Source organism: Pocillopora damicornis, chromosome 7 (assembly GCF_964200805.1).
Source record: "Pocillopora damicornis chromosome 7, jaPocDami1.2, whole genome shotgun sequence".
Classification (NCBI taxonomy): domain Eukaryota; kingdom Metazoa; phylum Cnidaria; class Anthozoa; order Scleractinia; family Pocilloporidae; genus Pocillopora; species Pocillopora damicornis.
The window spans coordinates 397,186-423,138 of NC_142676.1; the positions used below are offsets into that span (position 1 = coordinate 397,186).

At 38.0% G+C, this 25,953-nt stretch overlaps 5 protein-coding genes across 9 annotated transcripts; 2 read left to right on the plus strand and 3 right to left on the minus strand.

Annotated features, from left to right (window-relative positions):
• Positions 1 to 751: 751 nt before the first annotated feature.
• Positions 752 to 3,370, plus strand: LOC113686906 (uncharacterized). Its single transcript, XM_027204593.2, has 2 exons — positions 752 to 1,266; positions 1,866 to 3,370. Exons 1-2 carry the CDS (start codon positions 980 to 982, stop codon positions 2,422 to 2,424), a joined length of 846 nt encoding a protein of 281 aa, XP_027060394.2. The 5' UTR covers positions 752 to 979; the 3' UTR covers positions 2,425 to 3,370.
• Positions 2,892 to 5,302, minus strand: LOC113686905 (tRNA-splicing endonuclease subunit Sen34). The gene has a single exon (XM_027204591.2). It carries the CDS (start codon positions 5,163 to 5,165, stop codon positions 4,089 to 4,091), a length of 1,077 nt encoding a protein of 358 aa, XP_027060392.2. The 5' UTR covers positions 5,166 to 5,302; the 3' UTR covers positions 2,892 to 4,088.
• A 1,800-nt stretch (positions 5,303 to 7,102) lies between these two features.
• On the minus strand, positions 7,103 to 13,939 carry LOC113686900 (uncharacterized). The gene is made up of 2 exons (XM_027204583.2): positions 13,820 to 13,939; positions 7,103 to 11,231 (listed from the first exon to the last, which is right to left on the minus strand). Exon 2 carries the CDS (start codon positions 10,980 to 10,982, stop codon positions 7,845 to 7,847), a length of 3,138 nt encoding a protein of 1,045 aa, XP_027060384.2. The 5' UTR covers positions 10,983 to 11,231; positions 13,820 to 13,939; the 3' UTR covers positions 7,103 to 7,844.
• Positions 13,758 to 22,141, plus strand: LOC113686902 (mediator of RNA polymerase II transcription subunit 17). The gene is made up of 14 exons (XM_027204584.2): positions 13,758 to 14,060; positions 14,398 to 14,562; positions 14,889 to 15,024; positions 15,581 to 15,779; positions 16,015 to 16,206; positions 17,198 to 17,304; positions 18,184 to 18,255; positions 18,392 to 18,463; positions 19,054 to 19,256; positions 19,728 to 19,784; positions 20,250 to 20,387; positions 20,704 to 20,818; positions 20,926 to 21,074; positions 21,679 to 22,141. Exons 1-14 carry the CDS (start codon positions 13,966 to 13,968, stop codon positions 21,884 to 21,886), a joined length of 1,908 nt encoding a protein of 635 aa, XP_027060385.2. The 5' UTR covers positions 13,758 to 13,965; the 3' UTR covers positions 21,887 to 22,141.
• LOC113686903 (uncharacterized) lies at positions 21,841 to 25,455 on the minus strand. 5 transcript variants are annotated; one of them, XM_027204586.2, is made up of 6 exons: positions 25,306 to 25,455; positions 24,938 to 25,203; positions 24,172 to 24,199; positions 23,845 to 24,078; positions 23,420 to 23,532; positions 21,841 to 22,595 (listed from the first exon to the last, which is right to left on the minus strand). In XM_027204586.2, exons 2-6 carry the CDS (start codon positions 25,073 to 25,075, stop codon positions 22,434 to 22,436), a joined length of 675 nt encoding a protein of 224 aa, XP_027060387.1. In that variant the 5' UTR covers positions 25,076 to 25,203; positions 25,306 to 25,455; the 3' UTR covers positions 21,841 to 22,433. The 5 variants fall into 5 exon arrangements, with proteins under 5 accessions (XP_027060387.1, XP_089067807.1, XP_089067808.1 ...); XM_089211681.1 differs by having other exon boundaries at positions 24,938 to 25,089; positions 25,306 to 25,433; XM_089211682.1 differs by lacking the exon at positions 24,172 to 24,199 and having other exon boundaries at positions 25,306 to 25,440.
• Positions 25,456 to 25,953: the final 498 nt, after the last annotated feature.

Here is a 25,953-nt window from a genome sequence, read left to right on the forward strand (position 1 = left end):
GCGGATTTGACGATTTTGATGAATGTTCGCCATTTTTAAGATGTTGCATAGCTTTTGTCCGGTTTTCTGTTTTACCGATTCATGTGCGACCTGAAAACAGAGGACAAAGAGCTAACCTGTGGATGTACCACCACTAAAGTATTACTACAAGGAATTCGTTTTATCGCTGTATTTCAGGCCAGAATTTAATCAAACTAGTCATGCCGGGTTTACATAACTCCAAATCACTTTACGCGGATTCCTTTTTCCAATGATTGAGACCCCGCGATACTTTCGTGAAAGAATTCATGCATGAAATGTTTATTTCACGTAATCCCAACCTTAGTTATGTCCTAAATGAAAACATTCTGAACCAAACAAGCATTGCGGTAATCAAAATTTAACGATTTCCCTAGGCACTGAAGCCGTCTAAATTCTTGAATGACAAAAGGGTGCTTTCTGAAGCCCTTAAACTGTTTCGTTTTGAATGTCGAAGAAAGGGCTTTTCACGGTTCGCAGAAAAATTGATTATTTTCCTGGGCTTCTGTATCGTCGGCAAAAGATGTTCACTTGTATTCACTACCGACTCTTTCTATATACTTTGATGTGAAGAAAGTAAAACGAACAGTTTTCATCATGAATAATGCTGGGCCTAAAAAACTAGGGGATTAAAAACAAAAACAAAAGCGCTGAGAGCTGCTTCCTTTAGCAGAGTTTGAACAGATGTTACCAAAAAGGGCAATCATGAGAACAGATGTACGTGTTTTTTGATAATGAAAAAACGGAATAAGATCCGGTGGAATTTTTTGTGGCGGCTTATGAAGAAACTGAAACTGCTGGTCACGTTTAAAAAGTGGACTTTGGCCAGAGAGACAATACATTTAAGAATCAAGTTGCTCTACACCGTGCCACAAATTCAACAGGAGTGAGTCCTGCAGTGTGATTCTCATACAACAGTAGTCACTTCACTTCACGTTTGTAACTTACAGCATTTTCTGAAATGTCTTCTTCAAACATTCCAATTTCTTTTCTTTTAACGGTGGTAGTTTTTTGTTGCTCAGTAGCAAGCTGTGATTGTAAATCTTCAACTCAAGCGTTCCACTTCGAGGATTACTCAGAGCAGCGAGTAAAAGGATGCTACTATCATAACCAGACTTTGGGGATTTGTTTTGATATTGAACAAGGCTCGATAAAACTGATGGAGACGGCCGGGAGAATAATAGTGTTATACCAAGAACTTGGTACAGACATGTTCTATTACAAGATTACAGATCAAGATTTCCTAGGGTAAGTGAAACGATGTTTTTTTATCGCAATCGGGAGAAGAGTTGTCATTGACCCGTGCTCTTTGATGAAAGATATCTGTCGATCAATTGTCAGCAGCTATACTGAAAAACGCCCTCGAAAGTTCCCTGACGTTCTTATTCTGTTCTGCTACGTCATTCATAGCGTAAAGTGGGTAATACCGGTAACATTGTAATTCATCGTACAACAGTAGACTACTGAAAATTGGAAAAAAAAAACCCTTGAAAAATGATGAAGTTGTTCACCGGCATACTTGTAATGAATCAGTCTGTAAACAGAAGAAAGAAGAAACACAGTTTTTAGATATGTAAAATAGACAGCATTTAGAAACCACTTTGTCATGCCTGCACTCGGTAAGATAATCCAATCCACATAAACATTTTCTGAAAGCCGTTTATTACAGAAAACAACCGCATGTTTGAAGTTTCTTTAAAGAAAATGTCGCCGTTTTGTAAACAGCGCCTGAACCTCTTGAATATCACTTAACACGACGAAACAGACCACGCGATCTTTTAAAGCTGGCAGCACTTACGTCCACAGAGAATTAACTTCTGATCAATAATTTTTTCAATCCTCTTTAGGCGCGGTCCATCATTGTTTTATATTCCCAAAGCCATTCCCAAAGTATCACACAATCTTCACGAGTTTCTGACGATGGGCCGGACCTCCGAGGAAACACAGGTCGAACTTCAAGCGTTAAAAATCCATTACCATGAGGCCATAAGAGAGCTGCGGCAAGAACCGGAAATTCAACTTCTAGAACGTTTGTCACAAGCACTTGCTGAAAACGTAACCCAATCGGAAATGTTAAAGCCATTTCATGCCCTGTGTTACAATCTCCTGAAGACTTCAGACGTTCAGACTCCACACGAGTTGAGGGCTAGACGCGATTTGGGAAATGAAATTTCTGGGCACCATAGTAAGAGACAAAAGCGCTGTGACTTAGCGCTTGATCCAAAACAAAATAATTGCACTGGTATGTGTGGCCCCAACTGTTCATGCTGGTCTTGGGTCTGTGGTGACTGTTGTTTCCATCAGGGATGTCATGAACACGATGTATGTTGCGAGAAATATGGGTCTTGGAGCGCCTATTGTGCTTTACCGCTCGGCTTCAGTTGTGAAAGTTATAGGACATGTTAACGATGGAAATGATAAGTTGCCTTTTTTTTGTAAAGTATGCATCTTTTGCTTCAATAAATTATACTTTAAAAATTAAAATAGATGAAATATAAACACATTTTTCGTTTTAAGTAAGTTATCTGTACAACTTTACCAGTTTCTTTTGGTTTAAAAAACATGGACTCAGAACCTATACCTAGTGTTTTGCTACTTAACCCTTTACAACCCAACATCAGTATGCAGGTTCTTCATACATTTCTTAAGGAGCTGACGAGGAGAATTTGTTTAACAATCAAGAACTTCTTTGGCTGGTGATCCTTTCTTTTATTCTTTTGACCTCAATGTGTGTTTTAGGGGGTGATTATGGAGGGAGAAATTAGATGCTAGTCACTTTGAGGGGTCATAGGGTTAATTTCGGTCCCGATTACCCTTTTTAAAAGAAGAATCAGAACTTATCTTTCAGGTTTGAATAACAAGGGTTTCAATAATGCTGATAGCTCATTTTTATTTCTTTTGTGCGATTAAAAGCAATTTAACTTCTATAGTATAATGATGAAACTTTCAAGAGCATATGGAGCAGTTTAACAAGACCTTGCTTTTCAATTCTCTGAAAATAGTTCTTTTTTCTCATTCCCATGAATGTAATGAAATATTCAATATTTTTATCAACAAAAATCTTTTTACTTCATTCTAGGTAAATAAAACTTGTTTGGATCGAATTTGATAAAAAAAATCATGGAAAGTTTTGTTATCAGACTTGCACTGAATTACTCAAATATACTAGTTGCAAGCATAAAATATTTGAATAGTCTAAATAGTCTAGAATCATCCAATGCACAAAATCCAAAGCCATGAATTTTTTGTAAATCACATTTTGATACGCAGTGTTATTGTATACAAAGTATCATTCCATTGATCATGTGTATGTAAATAAAAAAGAAAGACATTGTTCTTTTTGATTGTTCAACTGGTGAAAAAAATATTCTTATAATCTCTGTAAACGAGACAAAAAATCTGAGTCTCTCTCCCAAGGATTGAAACTCCAGACCTTCACACTTCATTGTTGATGCCCTACACCGAAGTAGACAGTACTTATCATCAAGTTTCACCATAGAAAGTGAAAAAAACATTTTTCTTTATACAATTAAGCTCTACAGTATTTTTTATTTTTATTTACAGGCTCTGTGCTCACAATGCTTGTCCCATTAGCCTAAGAGATACACAAAGGCCTGTAAAGTCTGTGACAATTATGTTTTTTTTTTAATCCACCTAATCATTGAAAAATTACAACCAATGTCTGATATGTACATATTAGGTGATGAGCACTGAGAAAGCAATTTCATTTGATCATAACCAGTCTTCTTTCCTATCTAATTTTGTTACACAAGTGAAAAGGAACAATGAAAGAAAACACATCACACCTATAATTACACCAACATTGAAAACCAGAGAAGCAAAGGAGAAAAGACAAAGGCAGGAGTTCAACCATCCATAGCTCCGTGATGGAAATGCTTCTTGTGTTCCCTTGGTTTAAATGTAAAGTGAAATTCAAAGGAAAATAAATCATTTGCTCACCTAGTCATTGCTTTAATTCACCAATAAGGTAATGGTGTCTCTTCAAATTTTTAAAATCAGAATTCACAAAAATTAATCCAAAATGTTTGTATCATTAACACTTTAAATTTTTAACTAATCCCACTCCACTTGATGGATGTATACAAAATTTCATCTGTCTCATCATTTACAGAACAAATAAGGGCTGTTTTTTTAACAGTAGCACCCAGTCTTCCAGCTGAGATCATATCAAATGGAGTAATTTTCTTTCCCCATGGAACAATAATAACAATGTAATATGAGTGATACCTGAATGGATCACCAGGATATGCTAGTAAATCTCCTCCAAATTTAACACCAGATGTTAAATAATACCCTTTTTCCCATAAGTCCAAAAATACCCTGTAATGCAGCTTTTCAGTTTCTGTGTGGGGGTATGTCCAATGTGCAGCTGAAAGAGTCTGCAGTCTTTGCAATGGCATAATTGTTGGAATGTGAATTAAAGTTCCAAGGGCAGACAAGGCCTTCGTTTCCTCATGATTAGTATCACGGTTAGGCGACACCCTCTGCAAGCTAGACTTGTCCTTACGTTTACAACCCAATTCAATTTCAATGTGACGGGCCTCAATGCTATCAGTTTTTCTTACTGATTCTTCATTAGTTGTCAAACCATTGTCTATATTACCTTTCGAATCCAATTGATTAGCAACTTTTTCCTCCTTTTGATTGCATTTTTCAGGATTGCCTTCTTCTAATTCTTCACTTTTCACTTTTTTTACTGGACTAGTTACATTTTCATCTTTCTCTCTCAGTTTTCTCTTCCTCCTTCTTCCCTCCTCGATAATTTCTGCTAATTCCACCTGCTTTTCTTCTCTTTCTCTTTCAAACAACTCTCTCTGTTTAACAACGCTGTCATGGCGAAGCTCATGAAACGTCTTAACTTCTTCATTCGATGGAACCGGGAGATTTTCCGGTAAGTCAAACATCCTTGCCAGTCCCTTGTTCAAAAGTAACGTGGCCTCTGCTTGCGAAAGAAGAAGCGGCAAAGAAAAACAATGGTTCTGTTTTGGTTTACGAGGTAGTGATCCAATGAGTGATCCAACTATGCGATATTCAACACGAATTTTCTCAGCATCTTCAGGGTTCCAAACGAAAACTTTACTGGATTGAGAGAATAAAGTCACACAGGTTTCCGCGCCGTCCGCCATATTGAAAATTATCTTTTTTGTGTAACCGCTGAAGTAAACTTTTTAATAATCTCGGGCGGTTACACTGAAGAGCCTAGTCTCCAGTCTCCAGTTACGAGAATTTCCAATTACAATATTTCACCCTAGTTTAGTAAATATGACAATGACAAAGATCGATATCTATACGCAGTTTTCCCAGGAAATAGTCAAACTGGTTTTTTTTTTTTTTTTTTTTCATCAAATTAGCGCATGACCTTCTCTCGGAATGTATAGTTGTTGCCTTCAAAGCTTGGGATACAAGTTTTATTTACTCGCTACGGTTCATAATATATACTTAGCACGGTATTTAAAAGTAGTCTTTAGACATAAGAAGAACTTTCTTTCGGTAGCGACCGGAGCCCATGCAATTGGCCTCTTAGCTTGAATTGTTTGGGAATGTAAGATATTTCAATCTCTTTTTAAGTCCAGGGTAAATAATCCGCGATAAGCACTGATGATTAATAAGAATTATCAACACACCTCAGCTGGTGTAGACGCCTTTTTGAGAGCCAGCAATACAAACGCCATACCAGACATACCGCGCTAAGGCATACCTGAAAACTGTGCACATCAACTATTCCACTGAGTGAGAGGCACCGGATACACAGCTTCCTAACACCTCTGCAAGAGGCGGGGGTGCATGGGCGGGGGGGGGGAGGAGGAGGAGGAGGTTAAGCGGGAGGGGGAATGAGTGTCATAAGAACATGCTGTTCAAAGGGATCACAAGTCAAACAAAGGCCCGACTTCGAAGGCTTACAGTTGTGAGTATGACACAATATGACTTTACTTCTGATACTTATTTCCGGTGTGTCTTCATGGCTCGAGAATGTTGAGACTACACTTGAAATAACGAAAAAATTAAGTCTGCCATTTCTGACAAACATGTTGACCTTTTAATACCATGAGTGAGTAAGACAGAATTTCTCCTTAAAACATCAATACAACATCGAGCAGGCAATTTATGAGAATGTAGAAAACTATCAGTTAGGATATAATTAGTTGATTCATTACCATTTTCTCTGATGTAACATTTTAAGAATTTTGCTACAGACAGTGAGGAGAAATACTAATGAGATCTTAGGAGTGAGAAGATTAAGGAAGTGGCCAAGGGCGGCTTAGCTGAGTGGAAATTTTCAAACAGTCGCTGATTGGTTACCTTATATCTGCTAACTTAAAAACTGCATCTTCTTTGGTTGCAAATTATTCCTTAATCAATAAAATCAACAATCGCGCAATTTGTTCAATGCTAAACCGGAAAAGTTCCCAGCTGAGCCGCACGCGATCTTCACTGAATATTTCTGCCTTGTTAGTACCCTATAACATAAAATTTCAAGGCTATAGTTCGCAGTTCAGTACATGGCTGAAAGTTGCGTTATCAATGGAACGTACGGCACGCCTCAACATCCCTCGAAAAATCTTCTTGATATTGGGGGGTTCCATCATTCCCATTTATAAAATCCTTCAGTTCGCTCTAAACATGTCAGCTGAATCGAGATAAGCTCACTTAAAATAGAAACACGTGCATGGTAGAGAGGCATCCGTAACGGCTTCATCCGTCGTGACTGAAAGGAAAATGCAAAGTATATTTCTTGACGGTTTTAAACTGTTCCAAAGGCGAAAAAGACGTTGAAGGCAGCTTCCTTAAGCGAAATATATGAAAAGGAAAATTTTACTCAACATCAAAACAAGAGAAAATCAAACGAAGCTGTTAGCCAATTCAACCCATTTCTTTCCCTGAGTGGTAGGAGGAGATGAGCGAATAACACAAGCAAAGACGTCACTGGATTGATCCAGTAAACAGAAAAATGAGGGGAACAACCGAAAAATTTCTAAAGAATAACGCTCCTAAAAACAAACAACCACTGGCCATACAGGAGTTTACTGGGTAACAGGTGATCGTTTAAACATTCCAACATAACTTTTTGTTATTTTTAATGAAATAAAAGCTATTTTTCTATTTTCCACGTGTCTCGCTAGAACCTGACTTCTCTTAAGTCATGCCATTTACGATAGTGGTCAGAAAAAGTGCTCTCATCATTTCCATTCTTATTTTTGAAATGTAACGTTTTTCAAAAGGTCTCTTGAACCAAAGAAACCGCTAAAATATTCATTTGTCCAAGCGTGAAAGGAAAGTTTATCACAAAAAGCGTCATCATACCGAAGAATGCGTTACCAATGCCATTGCTCCCTCATGCTGGTGATAAGCGTAATTTAAGTCTCATGTGCGTAAGACCACGGAAACACAGAATTGATGTACGCGATACAGAGCTACTCTCCCATTTTTAATTTACCATTTCTTAGAGTCTTTCTTTTCTGCTCCAGTATCACGCAAGTTTAAAGTATTTTACACAGACGTTGTGTTTCTCCTCGAAAACTACTGTTTTGCCTTGGTCCTAATTGTAAATATACTTAGAAATCCTTAGTCCTGGCAAATTAATATAATTTCTGGTGTTGAAAAGCGAAGAGTGTGACACTTGGACCGATTTACGTTTAAATAGAGCAATAAAAACAAACCGCGTTGAAATGTCATATGTTCAAATTAAATATATTCAAAATGCGCATATAAAGTTCAAGCACATTCATATGTCTAACTACTCGTTAAAACCTGTTTTTTCAACGCGGTATCGAGAGTTTATTTTAAGCTATCGAGAAGAAGTATCTTCAAACAGGTTTAACATAATCGTTCTTTCTTCTCTGTGACTGACCACTCATGCTCGATGATCGTGACATCATCTTGCTGTTGCTCATGCAGCCGAGACACTTATTTTCCAGGTCCCAGAAGCACGTTCGGCAGTAATAGACGCCACAGTCCTCGGTGTCACAGTGCAGGTACTTCCTGTTAAGTCCAGTGCCACATACAGAACATCTTTGAATACTGACTCCAACAAACTCGAACAAAGTTTTAATCCAGCTGAAATTATTACACAGAACCAGTACTGCGTCCAACCTGTTGAGTGTTTCATTTTCTTCAGAGAAGTTGTTCATCTTTTCAATGACAGATTTGTAAAACATCTTGCGTTCTTCAAGCAGTTTGTAGTACAGGTAAGCAATGCGTTTTCTCTCCCGTCTGGGGTAAAAACGCGACGCAATCAAACGGCGAAGCCGAAGGATAAATGCTTGGAGAAGGATTATCAAGAGCAGAACTCCTAGAAGAGTTGACAAGATGATGACGTAAGACTCGTTCAGCCTCTTGAGTTTCCCAGCGCACCTACTGGGAATATTGGACAGCGGTTCCTCTCGAGTGATAACAAGATAAAAGTAATGATCTAATAGAATGATCATAAGAGCAAAAATCAAATAAACGAAGTAAAACAGCAAGTATTTCAGCATGCTTCCTTTCTCGCTCTTAGCCAGTTGGCAGCCAGTTGGTTGAACGAATTTCTGTAGCTCGGCTTTTTTCAGCGGAACCAGTAAGTCAACGGCTCCGCTCGACTTGCGCATGTCCTCGATTGACTTGAAGCGAAGCGTGAGGTACTGATTGTCGAACTCATTGCAAGAAAGATACCACTTGTGATAACTGTATGCTTCGTACAATACAAGTAAAACCAATAAAGGCAACAAGAGAGTTATGATATGGACAAAGTCACAAGGCTCCCCTGCTGCGATAATAGTGTTATTTTTGTCCGTGATAATATCTTCTGTTGCCATCCGCCCAGGGAAACGTCCAATTATTTTATCAATTTGCGATAACTTGTGATAACTCGCGCTGCTGATGTCTTTGCACGTTTCTTTAATCCGGTTGTCTGTGAGGTGATCACAAGCGTTCCTAGGCGTAAGAAATTCACAGTTTGGTGGTTTTTTTAGTTTCGTACATTGGCTGTACATGTTATCGATCTCAGAGGAGCAGATGTTGAATGTGCGCCTCAGAGTACTTATGCAAATTAGTTCAGATGAATTGTTATCTGCAGCATCAGCTGATGACAACAGGGAATAATTCATGTATTTTTGCAGTTCGTGTGAAATGTTTTCGTACATTACCAAACGTTGTACAACAGCAGGATTATTTTTATCAACTAGAACAAGTCTGGTTGGGTTACCACTGCTATTGTTTGCTAACTGTCCAGTGTCCATTAGGCAAGCTCTATGAAGGGTGACCAAGCGTACATTCTCAATAAAATTGCACATTGGACCAGAAAGGACAAAAAATGTGATCAGCAACCAGACAGAAATTTTCCCTCCACATGCAAATAAGCTTGGGAAAACCAGTAAGGCGATGCATTGAAGACGCGTCTTATCGAGAAATCCGAAAATTGTTCCCACAACAAAACCGACTATAAGAGCGGAAACGATGCTAGTGACAACGTGCAAATGAGCCAGGAGAAACAATGTCAAAAATATGAACACACCCAGAAGTAATCCTAAAAATATGCCGAATAAAATTCGTAACTTCGGTCGCCTTTTTGGCGCAAGTAGTTTTTCTTTGGTCTCCTTTGCTGCAAGTCCTGCATCCTTGATGTTCTCCGTAGAGCGCTTGCCTTCTGTATCTATGCTCTCATACGAAGCCATTCTGTTCTTCATGTGCTCTTTGGTCTTCCTGATTACGGATGATGTTGGCTTCAGAGTTGTTGAACCAGCTTTTGATTTCTTATTTTTGTCTTTCGGTTTCTCGGCCGTTGTTTCATCTTTCACTCGCTTCTTCGTTGAAGGCGACGATGGTGGTGTTTTGCAATGCATCGGTGTATCGTAGATATGTGGTTCGTTACACTCTACACAGCCTTGATCGTTTGATCGGGCAGGTTTAGGTGGTAAAGCCACGTTGGGGACTTGATAAATACTCGCTTCGTCCTTCGACAGTGGGTTCTCTTGAATATTAACTGCAGCGCCCCCAGCAGCGCGTTTGTTGGTCACGTTTGATTGATTTTTCTCGCCAGATTTCTTCGCGTTTTCTATCGGGTTAATTTTAACCGGCTGGCTTTGTGCTGGTCTAGTCTCTTCCTTCGGTTTACTATTCTTGACCGTCTCTTTCAGTTGGGGTTTTGTCTCCTTACTTTTTTCTATGGGTTCGTAGTTTCCGTCCTCGTTGAAATCTTTATTCGGCGTGGGCTTAGATCGTAGAGAATCCTTCGCAGTAGCTGCTGTCGGTAGATTTTTCGTGTCCACTCGTGGGGCCGCTTTCGTTTCTGTGGACTTTAAACTGTCACCACTCTTATTTAAATTCAATCTGAAAGGCCTTCCAATCGCTTTAGGCGGTTCTTTTTCTGTTTCAGTCGCACTGGACTCTGGTTTCTGTTTCTGAAGTGTCTGGAGTGATCTAGGAACAAACTTTGGCTCCTGTTTATCATCTTTCATTAGATTTCCGGTTTTCGAAACGTCTCGCTTCGCTGGCTTCTCATCATCGTTACAATAATTTCCATCTACAGAATCTTCTACAACTCCTGAGTCCCCCGAAGTTTCCTTTCGTTCCTCTTTCTCTTGTGGTTGTTTCATGCTTCCGGCAAATGGTTTCGGGTAAAGCGGTGTTTTTCTAACTGAAGGCGTAGTTGTTCTATTTTGAAGCCACGCGGGTTTCTTGTCATCTTTTGCAGCAGGTTTTCCCTCGCTATTAGTATCTGTATCAGGACTTCCTGAACCGCTCCCTTTTTTATTATTTCCAGTCAGTTTTGCCGCACAGCTCTCAGGAAATTTTCCTGTTTTTCCACTGTTCAAATTTTTGCCATACATCCATCCGTCTCCTCTTTTACGAACGTCGAAAATAATATCACCTTTCTCAACTGCCATCGGCGAGTCTTTGCCACCAAACCTGGCTTCCTTAGCATCGGGGGTAAAATCTTGAGTTATTTTAAGATATAAGCCGTCCATGATGTCTAGAATTTTGATGACAGAGAATTAAAAACGATTTATTTCACGAACGTCGCTGGGTTCTCATTTCGCTCGCTTGTTTGAATTTGAATCCACTAAACAAAAGAGTTGGAAGTGATGTTTTCATATCGCATCACATGACCGGTTTTCCAGCTGACTTCACTCACGCCACATCTTATTGGTTCTGCTTGATCGCTTGTAAAACACTTGATCTTTAGCTTTCACAAATCACTCAGCTATGGATCTGTTCTGCAAATGGATGATAAATAAGGCATGCCACTTTTAAAAACAATAAATAAACGATATCATTAATTAAAAGCATTTGACACTCAGTGTCACGTTGCCAATTTCCTCTGCAAAAAAGGTTGAAAATTCTAATCGCAATGTGCCGCAATTTGCCAGAAGCTGTGGGTATGTTTTGGTCTGTTTTGGTCTATTTAATATGATTTTTGGCTACCGGCATGCATATTCATATTTGATTGCAGCAAAGTCGAATCACCTGCGATGCAACTTGTACGGAATGTCAATATTCACCCACTGACTCGGATATCAAGGTACAAGTATTGGAAACGAGTTTTAAACGTCAATTCTAAAATTAGCGCCATATGGTTCAGAACACAAGAAATTGTTACATTATTCAGTGTGCCTCTCCATGTGGAAATTTAGGGCTCCCAACAAACTGGGGTTGTCCATTTGTTTCAATTTTTAAATCATGATATATCATTTCAAAATTTGCTCCAGGGAAGTAACATCACAGAGTCTCAAGGAAGCAATATTTCTTGCCAAACTGACTACGTGACACCATATGAAAGCTTTGACTCTAATGAGAATTGCCTATAAAACTGAGAAAATCAGCAGTGTAAGAATAAGAATGATTTTCATTAAAAAAATTGACTTAAAACTAACTCTAAGTACCACAATAAACTTTTATTTTACTCTCGGATTAAGGCTAGTCAAAATAAAGTCATAATTGAATATCCACATGATGAAATTCTTGAATCTGCTTGAATGAACAACATTAAGCCAAACTGATAAAACTGATGACTCACAACTCACTATTAAAACCACAAATTTAGAACACAAAAAAACTAGAGTAGATATCCATATAGAATCGATTTAAATGTCTTTGTGTTTGAGCCAACGACGAAGTGTGGTAGTGTCTTTGCTTTTGAAAGGGCACTCTGTGGCAATTTAAAATAATTTCATTATATTTTCAAAATTATAGAGAATGTCAATTAGAGTGGCTGAAGTAAAAAACGTCAATGCTTGGAAACAGAGACCAAAATAGTTTGGAAAATGATTGAGAATTAAGCTTCAATTTATTGTTGTGAAAATCTGAAAGGTTTGATCAAATATCTAATCCAAATCAGCACCAGTGATGAGCTCCAAAATCAAATAAAAATTCTTGATCCACAGTTCGCAAAATATATTTGCTTAACTCTTACTAGCTCAGATTGCTCAACATACACTCCCTTAGGGAATGAAAAATTACACAATCCTGAAGGTGATGACTTTTGTACATAATTTTTGCATGAAACCTCTTCTCAGGACAGGCATTCTCATTTAAGTACAACTTAAGTTCCAGTGTGAAGATTGTGTTTCTTTGAAAATGAACCTCTGAAGGCTACTTCCTGAATTGATAATTGTTTCAAATTTACAAATTATTTTTTTCTCTTTTTTTAAACTGGATACTTCTGACATTACTGATCCACACAGCACATCATTATGGAATGCCCTACTCTGTTTAAACTCTATACGTGATTTCACACACATACACAAGCCAAGCTACCTCAAGAGGAGGAGCATCTGACTTCAATGCCTGAAAGTTCTACAACTTAATTATGTTATTTCACAAATAATTCACCCCTAAGCATTGTTAACTTTTAAGTCTTTTCGCCTTCTTCATATCAAAGGCAATGAGAGTGGGGAGGGAGGGAAAGGGGTTCATCACTAAGACAGAGTTCCTGAAAATTTCCAAAATCCCATTTATCCATGAATATTGACAGGCAAGAAAAAAAAAGACTAGTCTTCGTCTATTCCTGTTGTTAAGATTATTTAGCTACATATTTTACATTGCAATTCCATTCAGTTCGGAGACATATCTAACAATTTTCAGTAAGAATTAACTAGAAAACTGATCCTTTGCTTTACAGAGGCTAATTATGCATCAGGCAGGCAGGTACCTGATTTATGACAACATCATCACACTGAACTACTAGGGGCAATAGAAATGCTTCACCAGTACGTAAAATTTCGAAAATTCGCTGATTTATACCAGGGAGTGTGGTTATCGAAGAATAAAATAAATAAATTAAAAAAAACTATTTTATTTCCAAGTAAATTCATTTTGTCTTTAGATCAAATAATTTTGACATGAGAGAATCCAAAGCCCTCGAAAAGAACGGTTTTTGGAACACAAGGATTCCTTAAACTACGGTGTATAGTCATTTTATGTTAAAATACATCAAAAGAGTGAATCCTTCGGTCAATAATGATTAAGCTTCTCTCAAGCTTTTGTTTATCTTGCAGATTTTTCCCTGGTTTTACGTCTAAAGCGAAATAAAGCATCAACGATCAAGACCTTCCCTCTTACTACTGAAAATACACAGCCCTTATAAAAAAATTGGAAGAACAGAGTAGGGAAGGCTTGGTAAAATTATGAACACCGAGGAAATACATGTGGAAGCCACACGACATAGGATTACAGGCGATTCGAGTTGCCAGGCAAAAATAACATTATGGAATGATCAAAGACTCTATTTTTAAGATTGGATCGTAGAAAACGTTACAAGCCTTAAATAGACAAGTATAATCAAAGATATGTCGAAAAGTCTTACCTCCAGCGCGGAAAATGTTTGACGCCCATCGAGAGACACAGCTGTTGTTTCACTATGTTGTTGCATGCACCTGCATAGCAAGAGCCCGCGAGTCGAAATCAGCGCTAACATGGGAGGACAATAGTTGAAGTCTGTATTTTTTCAAGATGGCGTCTGGACTTGCCGTAGACATCGCGATTGAAAGTCTGCTTGAGAGTGAAGTGGAAGAGATCTCTAGGGATGGACAAGAAAAATATGTACCGTAAGTGCTGTTCGTTAGAATTTCAGAATTCAAATTTGGCTCTCTGATTCTGATTTGACAAGATTTCCACAGACAATAGGCCGTCAGAAAGCTTTGAAAGTACAACATTTTTTCCTGCAATAGTTTTGTATACATTTAAAAACCTTTTTGAGGTATCAAAACGATATTCTTGAAGGGGGTATCTAACTATTATGATCAATCAACTCTCAGATTGATATAGCAATACACATCGTTCGAGTCATTTTAGTAGAGAAGATGTTTAGAACTTGTTGATGTGGAGACTAAGGATTGGGAAGTAAATTAATTACTGCTCATATGGATGTGTTAACACTTACAGGCAGCTTTCCATGTCAGAGAAGCTGGCCAAACTAGTGCACAAGATAGACTTTTTATCAGATGTAAAGGGGCACAAAGAGGATGTAGAGAAAGAAGATGATGAAAAATCATTGGTAACATTTCAACCTTCTCTGTGGCCGTGGGATTCTGTTAGGGAAAACTTGAGGTAAATATTTTTTCAAATATATGTTTACCATTCTACTCCAAATATCTAATATAAAGGGTATTAAATTCTCTATCTGTTCTATATTTACTTGTAAATTATTTATAGAGTTAGGAGTTGAGTCAAGATAATGCATTCCAACCAATAAGTTGGACTGCTATTATCATAAGATTGCTGAATGACATTTGAGAACAGTGAAGAGAAGTTACATTTTAATCACTTTTGTGGAGGGATTGGACTACAACCTCTATCGGGAAAAATTCTTAAGACACTCTTGATAATTGAAATATTTAATGGAAAAATTATGCAAATGATTGGTTTCTCAACAGGAAGTCCTTAACTGAAGTCTGTGTATTATCTGATGTTCTGAATGTGGTGCGAGACAAGAAATATTTAGTATTGGACCCAGTCTCACAAAACCAAGCCACTCCTAAGCCAACTTTGTCTTTGATCACTAAAAAGAAGGTTAGGAAATGGAATTTACTCAGAAACTGTCTCTGGAACTGAATTTTAATCATCTTATGAGTGGATCTTGGACCTTTAACTTTGGAGAAACCAGCCAGAGTAGTTAAAATTATTTTGTTGATTAGATCACAGGCATTTACTCACATGTATACCTATAAAAGACAAGAACAAGGCCTAAATTCAAGTTTTTTCAAGATTTGAATGTCACTTTTGTGTAATTTTGTGTGAGCATGTCCTTGTAGTGTTTTCAAGTTTCTTTAATTGAACAGCTAGTTCTTCTTGCTTGTGTTGGTGTCGTAAAGTGTAGTTTATGAATGGGTTCAAGTTCAAACAATTTCCTACTATAGCTGCTGTACTTTTATTTGTGTTTTCCTTTGTTTTAGAGATACATGGTGTATGTTATTGTTCTTAAAACTAAGAGAAAAAAAGAAACAAATTTGACCAGTTTTCATAATTTTAGCCTAAAATTAATTTTAAATGTTAATATAGATATGCATTGCTTGACATATAAGACTCTTTGTCAAAGGAATGATCAACAATTGTCTATTTTGTTCAGGGTCTTTGTAATGCTGCTGATATTCTGCTACGAGGAGCTCAGAGAATGGAAGATGCAGTCAAAGAAAGAGCTGATCATACATCAAGGCACTTAGGGAGCAATGCAAAAGATTTCCATTCTGAACTTATGATGCTTAGAAAGAGGTGGAGGTTAAAAAGAACAGGCACTTCTTTAATGGGGGATTTGACATATCGCTCAGGTTAAAAAATCAAAGAATGTGTACTTCTGTGTTTACACAATAATTTGTAGACAAATACCACTTCATTATTTGTAAGCAGTGTTAACCCTCTTAATCACCCTCAGGAGGGATCAGCACTTGTGTTCTCTGTATTATTTTAATACACGGTTTACTAAACAGCCAATGAGAAGGACTTCAAAGAGGTTAAATCAAAGATTAATATTTGCAATAAAGACTTGGGTGTTTCTTTTCATAGCTGGCTCACAGTTCAGAAATCCAGGACTGTTTGAGGTTAACAAAGCTACAATAGCTGAAGATAAAACAGAACAATCCACCCCAGACAACAGAGCTTTGGAGGTGACTGTTGGAAGTGATTTGGAAGGAACAGCAGAAATCAGAGTGGCTATTGTGGAGTCTGGAAAAGATCTACAGATTGCATCTGTTAGAGGTAATACTTTGTTTGGTTTAGGCAATGTATAATTAGGTATTTTTACTTTGGTTGTTTCACTTCTGTAACAATAGTTAACTGTAAATATATGAAAATCATATATTTGAACTGTGGATAAAGAAATGATTATTGAAGTGATCTTCACAGTAATGAATACTACTTAAGCAACAGTGAAAAGAAAGCCTGAAAAAAATTCAGGCCAGTATAGAATTTGAAGCCATGACCTTTGTGATACTGGTGTAGTGCTCTACCAACTGAGCTAACAAGCCCAAGAGAGCTGGTCATTATGTTGATTCTGAATAAACTGTGAAATAATGAATAAATACTGCTAACTGACTAAGTGTACTGGAGTGGTATTGCAGGTGTATTTGGAACCAAAATATGAGGTGCATAACACTGAGTTTGCTATTACTAATCCCATATTTAACAAGTGCCAATAGGATAATTGTTTTTAAAATTTAATTGAATCTTGAATACTTGTGTATTTGGAGCCTTTTTCAGCTCAGCAACAGTTTGTGTAATGCATAATTTCCATATAAGGTGACTTGGAATATGAGCTGATAACTGCAGTTGAGTGATCCAATTCTAGAAAGCAAAATTGGGATTTGAAAATTTAATGAATGTGCACACAAGTCTTGAGCAATGTAACATCATAGTCTCTTGCATGATGCAGCATACTTGTTTTCAGCTGGTAACCCATAAAATTTACTACCTGGAGTAGCTCTTAGAACCTCCTAGCATTACTTGGAATTCTTGAAAATCTAGGATGACCTGGAAAAATGATTGCTCTACCTGATGATTTCTGATGATGATTTCTTTGACCTGCTATGCTAAAACAATGATGACAATATTATCAATTTTGCCACTCTTGGGACAAATGGCTGCTTGTTTATTACTGTATTGGCTTCCCAAGCACAACAGTTGAGAATTCATCAGACAACCTCTTGCATTTCTGAAAGTGTGTAATCTGCTTTTCTTTTGTGTCTGTAAGGTTTGATGAGTGGTTGCTATGACAATATGCCAACAGTTATTCCATCATGGCAACAGAAGCTGGAATCAGCTCAGTCCAACTTATTTTGCAAAGAGTTATTTATGCAGGTGGGAATATTGTATGGACCTACTTTGATCATCTAAATTGCAAAAAGAAGAAAAAAACACTCAACTGCAAGCAGACAATTTGTTGTGCAAAACAATCAGTTCAATGGTTTCCTAGCATTTCTACAGTCCAGTTGGTATTTTTCAAATGGAGAGTGATAAACATGAGTTGTTAAGTTGTCAAGATAAAAAAACATAGAAAGATTGATCCTCTAAGAAAATGTGTAATTTAAATTAGCTGGGAAACTGTAGTACATGTCCTGTACAAATCTATTTAAAGGCTAGTAATTTGTATTTTGCATTCAGACCCACATCATTGCTGTGTAGAGTATTCTGGTTCACTTCTTGTTTTTTTTCTCTGACCAATGAGGTTTCAGCCTGTGGTCTGCAGGTGTACTCCCCATTTTTTTCCTTTTTTTATCCTGACAGTTTCTGGTATAAATCAGAGATCTCACAAGAATAAGATATCACAAGAGTTGAGTTATCAAGCTCTTGCATTGTCAAACATCATATAGACTATGAACAACGCAACTTAAATGAGCCTTTGGGAGTTTGATCCTGATGGATGGTAGTATTATATGTTAAACCCTTTAACTCCCATGGGTGACCAAGACAGAATTTCTCCTTACAATATCAATACAGTATAGCAGACAAGTGATGAGAGTAAAAAATATTAATTAGGGGATTATTAGTTGATCCAATACCAAATTCTCCAAACTAGCATCACAAGAGCTATATGGCAGGCAGTAAGGAGAATTACAAATGAGATCTTGGGAGTTTTAGAGTTAAGTGTCCATAAATATTTATGTGTATACATGTACATGATCATTACAGACATTTTATGCAGCGTTTCACTTATTTCTCTGTTTCTCTAATGAACAGCTGTCTCAAGGAGCTTACAATACTAAAGAAAACCGACCTCACTTTGTGATGGCCAATGAAATAAGAGCTGAGGTAGGGTTCCTTTTTTAAACTGTTATGTCAAATTTTCCTGTGGGGAGGCCAATTTATAAAACAAGACAACTTTTAGTTTCATCTGTAGGAATAGTTTTCACATTATTGCAATTAATTTGAATTATTTTTATAATAGATTTTTCCAGGAACAGATCTTTGTATAACATACAGCTGTCGGAAAAACAGTTCAGAAGAAAACTCTTCTAAGGTAGCAATTGCCAATATGTGTTTCCTAATGTATATTTTAATGTTGATAGGATTATTGACACCAGTTAGCAGTGCATGTACTTATTGACCTTTCACTCCTATGAGTAATTAACATAGAACTTTTCCCTATAATAGTCATATGTTATTCAGGAACAGATAATGAGAATAATCAAACTTATTGGGTAGAAGTTGTTATCTTGATCTAACAACAAATTCTCGTAACTAATTTACAAGGAAAAGTGGAGCAGCTAGAGGAGAGAATTAACAATCAGATCTATGGAGTTAAGGGTTAGCAACACACTCAGACTTGTCTATTGAAGTAAAATAATGCAGAAAAGGCGACAGGCTCTACAAAGAAATGATTTTGGGGCGCCTCTTGGAAGAGAGATGATATCACTGTGGGTCTGCTCTTAAAATTTTATTTCACTTCCTAGCTAGAGCAATCCTCTCTGTTGGACCATGTGATTTTAAACTCTTTAGCAAAGACTTACTTGGTTTTTTTTTTCTTTTTCTAATTTTATCTCTATTTGTTTACATATTTTCTTTGAATTGCTCTGATGTAGACATATAAATTGTACTGTCCCTATTCAGGTGGCGCATAAGGATAAAGCACCTCGTGCTTACTCTCTTGAGTATTCTCTTCACTCGCTTCTCAGGAAGCAGCACTTAAAGGCACAGTCATTGCAGACACCTCGTCCTGTTACTGCATATCCCATGCAAGGGGGCAGCAAGAGGCTGTGTCTTGCTGGAGCATCAGCTCTAACATCTGCTGAGGTAGCACCAAATCTACAAAGGTATTTAGAATTTAGTATTAATTTTTTAAAACTGGCTAGTCTTAAGTGCATTGAGACCAGTTTAAAAGCCCCAGAGGTAGGTCAGAGGGCAAGTTCTTTGCCTTAGAATGCTAGTACTTTGTAACCACTCTTATGAGCTTAGAGTGGAGTTGTTTTTTGTCACAATTACACCCTTCAAAAACATGTTATGTTGAAGTAAATAAATATGTGAGAGAGCAGTTAGACACAGACACTGAGAATATCATTGGTAATATAAAACGCAGCACAATGACCAGGGAAAGTACCATTCTCTTTCACTCTTTGACCACACCCAGCCAAGTGTACCGAGCTTTGCATGGCCTTTCTTAACAAGCCTAAAGTTATGTATGCGTACTTACCAATGTTTTTAATTTATTAAATATTTGTTTAAAAAGATTGATATTCTTGCGCTTGTGCTAAGCTTGATTTCTAAGTCTTCTTTCACTCTTACAGTGAGAGTCTTTTAGAAACTGTCCTGAAAGTCTCAAGACACAAAGTTCTTCAGAAAAGGTATGAGTTTCACTCTTGTATTTTGAGTGTAATTTGATTGTTTCACTTTACCAGATTGTAAATTAGGACAAACCACATTAGCGTTGATGCCTTCTGTAATTATTCGAACGTAACATTGTAGAGAACATCTAGACTCTTTCACACTTAAGAATGACAAGGAAGAAATTTCTCCTCTCATTGAATTTGAGGAAAGGAGAACATCACAAGGGGACATTGTTTGATTTCAAACCAAATTCTCTGTATTAAGATTGTAAGAAATTTTATAGCAGACACCGGGAGAATTTGTATATAGATCTTGGAACTGAGAGGGTTACGTGTTGTTTTATTGATTCAACAAGCACAATTGCCATTTAACCGTTACAATCCACAATAACCAACATCGAAAAATACTATGTATTCTAAAGAGTATATTTTTTTTTCACACGTTGTGTCTTGATGCCTATTATTTGGATATTTTTTCGGCAGGGCCGTGGAGGTGATTGATGATCTGAAGTCCAGACTGAATGATCCTTGTATTACATGTCATTGGAGCACTGTAGGCAGTGACACTAATACATCAGCTACTGTTCACATCACTTCGCCAGAGGTTGGACATCTCGCTAGGTACGTAATTGGCGTCTTAATAATTACTTTGGCGTGCAGAGAATGCCATTTAATTCTGAGGCTAAGTTATCAAGTCAGGGGTATGCCCCGCCTGCGAGGCAAGTGGTTTCTGAGTGCTGCTCCTCGTCCCAAACCTCAAGCGACTTCGCCGTTCGTTTTCTCTGCGCTGCTCCTAAACGGTATTAAAGCGCGCACAAAACATGATCACCAGAATCAATTGTGAGCCATTCTCTCTCTAAGCGATTGCGCGCGACTGAGGAAAAACAGTTACAAGAATTCTGATTTTGATCACGCTGCATGAAATGTATTTGTCCAGGTCATCATTCCAGTTACGCGTGGGAGTACGAGGAATTCGTGTAGTGAGTGCTGATGGAGAAAATGTTGACCTTCCCACCCACCCTCAGGATTTAGAAGACTTCATCTTAAGTCAGGTTGGCTTGAAGACTTGCTTGTCACTGTCACTTCGTGAATCAAATACATCATCGTCCTTTTGGTAGTTGAGCTGAATTGCAATGTATTCAAATTCCTCTTTCTGCAGGTTTGCAATCATCGCTTATTAGTGGCCAAGTCTCTGGCGCAGAGCCTGGGCTGGCACGTGATCCATTGTAGTCGTCACGTGGGCACTGGGGCGAAAGAAAGACAGGGTCATGTGGGTGGACTGATGGTGAAATCGCCAAATGGAAACAAGTAAGAATTAAAATTTGCGCCCAGCTTGTTGTAGTTTTACATTTGACAAAGTAAGAAACAAGCTCAGGGTTGTCATTAAAAGCTGTTCGGTGGCGGCAACCCAAAGATCATTTTGTGCCGGCTACATACACAAGTACTTTGGCGTAATAACTTAGTTGTCCATACAACTTTACTGAGACCCCAATTATAGTTTCCATATCATCCTCCAAAACAATCCTAAGTCATTTGGGGCGCTAACAAGGAAAGAAATGCCAAATGGTTACCTCAGGGACCGCGTGATTACGCTACCACAGTCTCTAGGCTTAAGTTCGCACATACTTTTTTTTCCATACGATTGGTTGGAGCGACTTTGTGATTTCGAAAACTGAAACGATCGTGAAGATCGGGCGATATTCGGGCGATCGTATTGAAATCGGGCCTCGGAGGCTACTGAGTATACAACTCGGACTCCAGCTTGAATAGGCGCGGATATTCGAGACTAAGTTTAATCCTGAAAATTCGATATCTCTTTTGAAGTGTCTTTTTGTCCCCTGCGTTTTGATTTAAATGGAATGAACGCTTTTGAAACCACTGAATAATTACGTTATTCATAAATTTTTTTCAGAGCTGTCGCAGTCCGCACAGGACCAGCCAGCGGTGTGAGCGTTTTGGTCAGGCGCCCTCAGCTCCCTAATGGCGTGGCGCCCGAGTTACTTGGCGACATGAACTGGGGGTGCCTGGGGGGAGATTTTATGGAGGTGCACTGGTCAAAAATGCCAGGAAGAACTTTTGTGCAAAAAATATTCTTACTGTTAGCTATTGAAATGTACTGATATCTGATATATATTTAGTACTTGTTTATAGCTACAATAAGTGACCAATAACAAAAAGAAGATCATGGTAGCTGATAAACTTGTAATCAGGGTCTTATTTATGCTTAGAAGGCTCCATGCTAAGCATCAAGAGTGAATCACCTGGTATTTTCTGTTCATGATCTGATAATTGACTTTTGATTATGTACAGGGAAGTATAATTATAAAAAAAGTTAAGTCATTAAAGTCTTGCATTGATGTTGTGATAAAGTGAAACATATAGGATATTTGCTCGTAAGGCGGATGACCTGATGGCAACTTTTTGGTCAAAGGAAACTTATGGTATAAACTCCTTTGAGTACTAGAACGAGAGAAATATTACGCGCCCTTTGGCCCACCCAGAGTAGCTGTTAGAAAAAGTGACATACTGAGGTACCACACATGAAAATTTCATGAAGGGTTGATGTAATTGGTGATTTTAACCCCTCTCCCCACCCCTTCCTTGCTTGTGGCACAACGAAGCCAATCATTGCAGTTGTTAAAGCCAAAATAAAAACCAATTGTCAAGTTATCTAGCCGCCATTTTCTTCAGGTCATCATGCAAGGCTTCATAAGGCCTGACCGACTTGACTTCCATGTGTACACAGTCTCCCATCTGCCTCATCATGGGCAGGTCAAACGAAATACGATCCACTTCGTACGGACTCTCCACACATAACAGGATGTATACCTACAACACCAGAAAGTTCATAAACTATAAGAAACATGCGCAGACTATCATTTACTTACTTCAAAGGCGCTTGAAAACTACTGAACACTTAAACAGCCCAGCCTGCCACTAGTCTCCTATTACTCGTTGGTAGAGCATTCGAAGTACTCATCGGAGGGTCGTAGGTTCCACACCTATTAGGAGCGCGCACTTGGAGTTCTTTTTACTCAGAGTATGCCTTGGCCTGTGTCACTCACTGAAAACATCATCTTTTAACTGGACACTGATCGCACAATTTGAACCATTTTAGAAAGACTGTTACCAAAAGGGGCCACGATATCACATCGATCATTGGCAGCATCAACCAAATTAGATCTGTTTGGTTGTAGGGAAAGACTTACCAATATTGATTGAATCAACGATTCGAATGTCATTACTGTTTTATCCGAATGTATCAACTAGAATCACCAAATCAATTTAGAGGCCAGCCAACTCAAATTTTATTAAAAACACTTTTTCAACGGACCAAGCAAAGAAATGCATCCTTCTTTCTACCTCGAACAAAGACCAAAAGAATGAGGCTGGGGAGTGGAAACGAGCCACGATGTCATTTTCAAAACGTTCAAAATATTCTGTTAGTCAAAAGCTAATTTAGGCGGGAAAGTTTTTTCTGTGAGTGCGTGATGACGTTGAGATGCATGAGAAGTGAGATGCATGAGACGTGAGATGCGTAAGTTAAAACATGCCTTAGTCCCAAAGGTAAACTATTGTTTTCGTCGTTGTTTTCTTCTATCAAAGAACAGGATGCATCATGAAGTATGGAGTTGTGTGAATACTTTGCTTACCTTTCTTTCTCCTACCACCTTCCACAAGTCGACCACCTTCCCGCTTTTCTTTCCTCCTAAAGCAGCTTTGGCCTCCTGTAACCAAACGGCCAACAACTCGTCTTGCGTCTTACCTGCATCAATGAAACAGAATTCAGCGAAATGTAAAACTCGCAGAAAATACTTTTATTTGATGAACTACTCCTGAAGGATTCTCTCTCAGAAGCGCTCCAATGCTCCACTAGTGTGCCACAGAGAACTCGTTGCTAGGCTCTTGTAAGCCATTAAAAGGCGAAGCATTGTGCATTGGTGAGATGGGATTAAAAAAAAAATAATGGTACTTTAACAATGAAACACATGCTTAATGAAATGAAGTCACTGAAAAGACGAATAATATTTTTGTAGTTTACGACGGGGTAACTAATGTGATGGCCTTCCAGTCTTACCTGGGTATTCTATAATAAACGTTATCCAGTAGAAAAGTCCTGCTTTCGGTACAGTAGGTATGTCTTCAAACACCGTTTCATCCCCATTATTAACTCTTTTACTTATATCTGTTGCTAGTCCCGCGTAAGGTCTGAGGGGGGTCACCTCCATTTGTACCTGATCACCCATCTCCTTAAACATTGGCAAATGAAATGACAGCCTATCGATTTCATCTGGATTCTCTGCTTTCATAACTGGAAACAGATTAAAATTTCGAGGGAGCGTTCACTTACTGGAAGTTAAATTTTAAACCAATTTTCTTCAGTGAGTTTATTTTCTTCACTTACCACAAAATACTTTGCGCTCTCCCACCAACTGAAAGTGTTAAACCAAAACAATAATTTACATCAAAATATTACAAAATTTAATCTCTTGTTTACGTCAAATGGCAAAAAGGAGTGATAAAACATAGCTATGTACCCTTTTCATATATAACTTGAGACAACTTTTGACAGTTTGCGTCGCATTCTTCTCTGATTTGAAATATGTGAAATTTTATTTCAATGTCCCGAAACTGACACCTTTTACTGCCTTTTAACTAAGAGACCGAGAAGCTAGAGAGACCGATTTTTGCCCGAGTAACTCCTAAATATCCACAGATCTTTGGTGTTACCAATGACGCTCTTATTTGTCTTTGTCGTGCTCAAACAAAAAAGTCATAATACCGATGGTTTGTTCTGAACTGATTTTATTTGATCAAACTCAACAAGATTTGGTTCCCGCTCATGGCACGACGACACGCATGAATGATTTCGGTTCGATAGACACATTCAGATATTATTGTTCAAATAGTATTTTTTTCATCAGAAGTTTTGTAATTCCCTGACACAGAGAGGCATTTTCCAATGATTCATTATAGGCTATTATTTCCAGAGACTAAATTTGTATTGTCCCAAACTTGTACGGACCCGAGGTTATGGAGGGTCTGAGTTTTCTTTGTTGTGATAAATTTGTGGTTAATTACTAAGACCTTTTGGTCTTTTTGGGAAAATTTGAAAAACAGCAGCCGGTCAGTAAAGATGAACGACTCAGATTTTTCAAAAATATTCCTACCTTCCATATCTGTAGTATTTTTCCCTTCTCCTTCGCTTTTAGTGCCACTTCTGCTTCTGCTGCCCAAGTTTTGATAAACTGTTCTTGTGGTATTCGTTTGTACTCAATGGTAAACTTTATTAAGTACAGTAAGCTCATTTTAGAACCAAACGCTATTGAACGTAAGAACAGCGTAGTTTTCAGGAACTCCCGTACAACTTCTGTCTGGTACTTTGGTATTAACTTTATTCCATAAAATTCGCTGTATTGAACTGCAATATTTTCTCCTACAAAAGATGCTAACATATTCAAATTACGCAAATCAACTGACAGGGATAATTAATGAATTTTTCTGTAGTTAGCATCATTAGTTAAATAGATTGACATACCGGCGGATTGTCGCTGATTGCGAGTTGAAAGAAATCAGAAGTTAACGCTAAATGTGTTCTGTAGCTCAACTTAGGCTTTAAAATAATAGAGAACTTTTCAGCTACGTGCTTAGCAGCAATGTAAGTTTATTTCTCGGAACGCGCAGTGACGTAAACGGGGTCAAGTGCGTGGAAGAAAAGCCTATTGGATTTTACGTGCAAAAGTTAGTTAGTTTAGTCGGCTCAGAGCAAAGTGTATTATTTGGAGTAATACAAGATATCAATCTCCTCTGGTTTATGTTGTGCAAAGTGAATCGCTTTTTCCTAATACTCTCGATACGCACAGCACCAGGCACTGTGCGCGTTAGACCAGAAGATGTGGACTACTCAGTTTTTTAATTGAAAACGGTTCAATACGCGAACTCGGAGAAAAACGTGATTCAAATGTGCTCGTTACGTCAGCTAAAATATAAATGAACTCGAAGCAATTAAAGGGAGTCAGATGAAAGGCTAAGCAAGAATTCCTCTACTAGTGGGGACAATATGATAATGAACAACTACAGATGGCGCCTAACATGAACTTACACGGAATCGAATTCCATTAATTCTTGACCACAGAGATAAGTCGTATTTTTCGGCTTTCTTTCTTTTGTTTCATGTTATTTTTAA

Excerpts from the sequence above, each read along its gene's own strand:
- LOC113686900 (XM_027204583.2), bottom strand. The coding sequence starts at position 10,982 with ATGGACGGCTTATATCTTAAAATAACTCAAGATTTTACCCCCGATGCT.
- LOC113686902 (XM_027204584.2), top strand. The coding sequence starts at position 13,966 with ATGGCGTCTGGACTTGCCGTAGACATCGCGATTGAAAGTCTGCTTGAG. Across the intron at positions 16,207-17,197 it reads ACAGATTGCATCTGTTAGAG|GTTTGATGAGTGGTTGCTAT; the intron begins GTAATACTTTGT and ends TGTGTCTGTAAG. Across the intron at positions 17,305-18,183 it reads GCAAAGAGTTATTTATGCAG|CTGTCTCAAGGAGCTTACAA; the intron begins GTGGGAATATTG and ends TCTAATGAACAG.
- LOC113686905 (XM_027204591.2), bottom strand. The coding sequence starts at position 5,165 with ATGGCGGACGGCGCGGAAACCTGTGTGACTTTATTCTCTCAATCCAGT.
- LOC113686906 (XM_027204593.2), top strand. The coding sequence starts at position 980 with ATGTCTTCTTCAAACATTCCAATTTCTTTTCTTTTAACGGTGGTAGTT. Across the intron at positions 1,267-1,865 it reads ACAGATCAAGATTTCCTAGG|GCGCGGTCCATCATTGTTTT; the intron begins GTAAGTGAAACG and ends AATCCTCTTTAG.
- LOC113686903 (XM_027204585.2), bottom strand. The coding sequence starts at position 25,222 with ATGTTAGCATCTTTTGTAGGAGAAAATATTGCAGTTCAATACAGCGAA. Across the intron at positions 24,200-24,937 it reads AAATACTACAGATATGGAAG|TTGGTGGGAGAGCGCAAAGT; the intron begins GTAGGAATATTT and ends TAACACTTTCAG. Across the intron at positions 23,533-23,844 it reads GTTTATTATAGAATACCCAG|GTAAGACGCAAGACGAGTTG; the intron begins GTAAGACTGGAA and ends TCATTGATGCAG.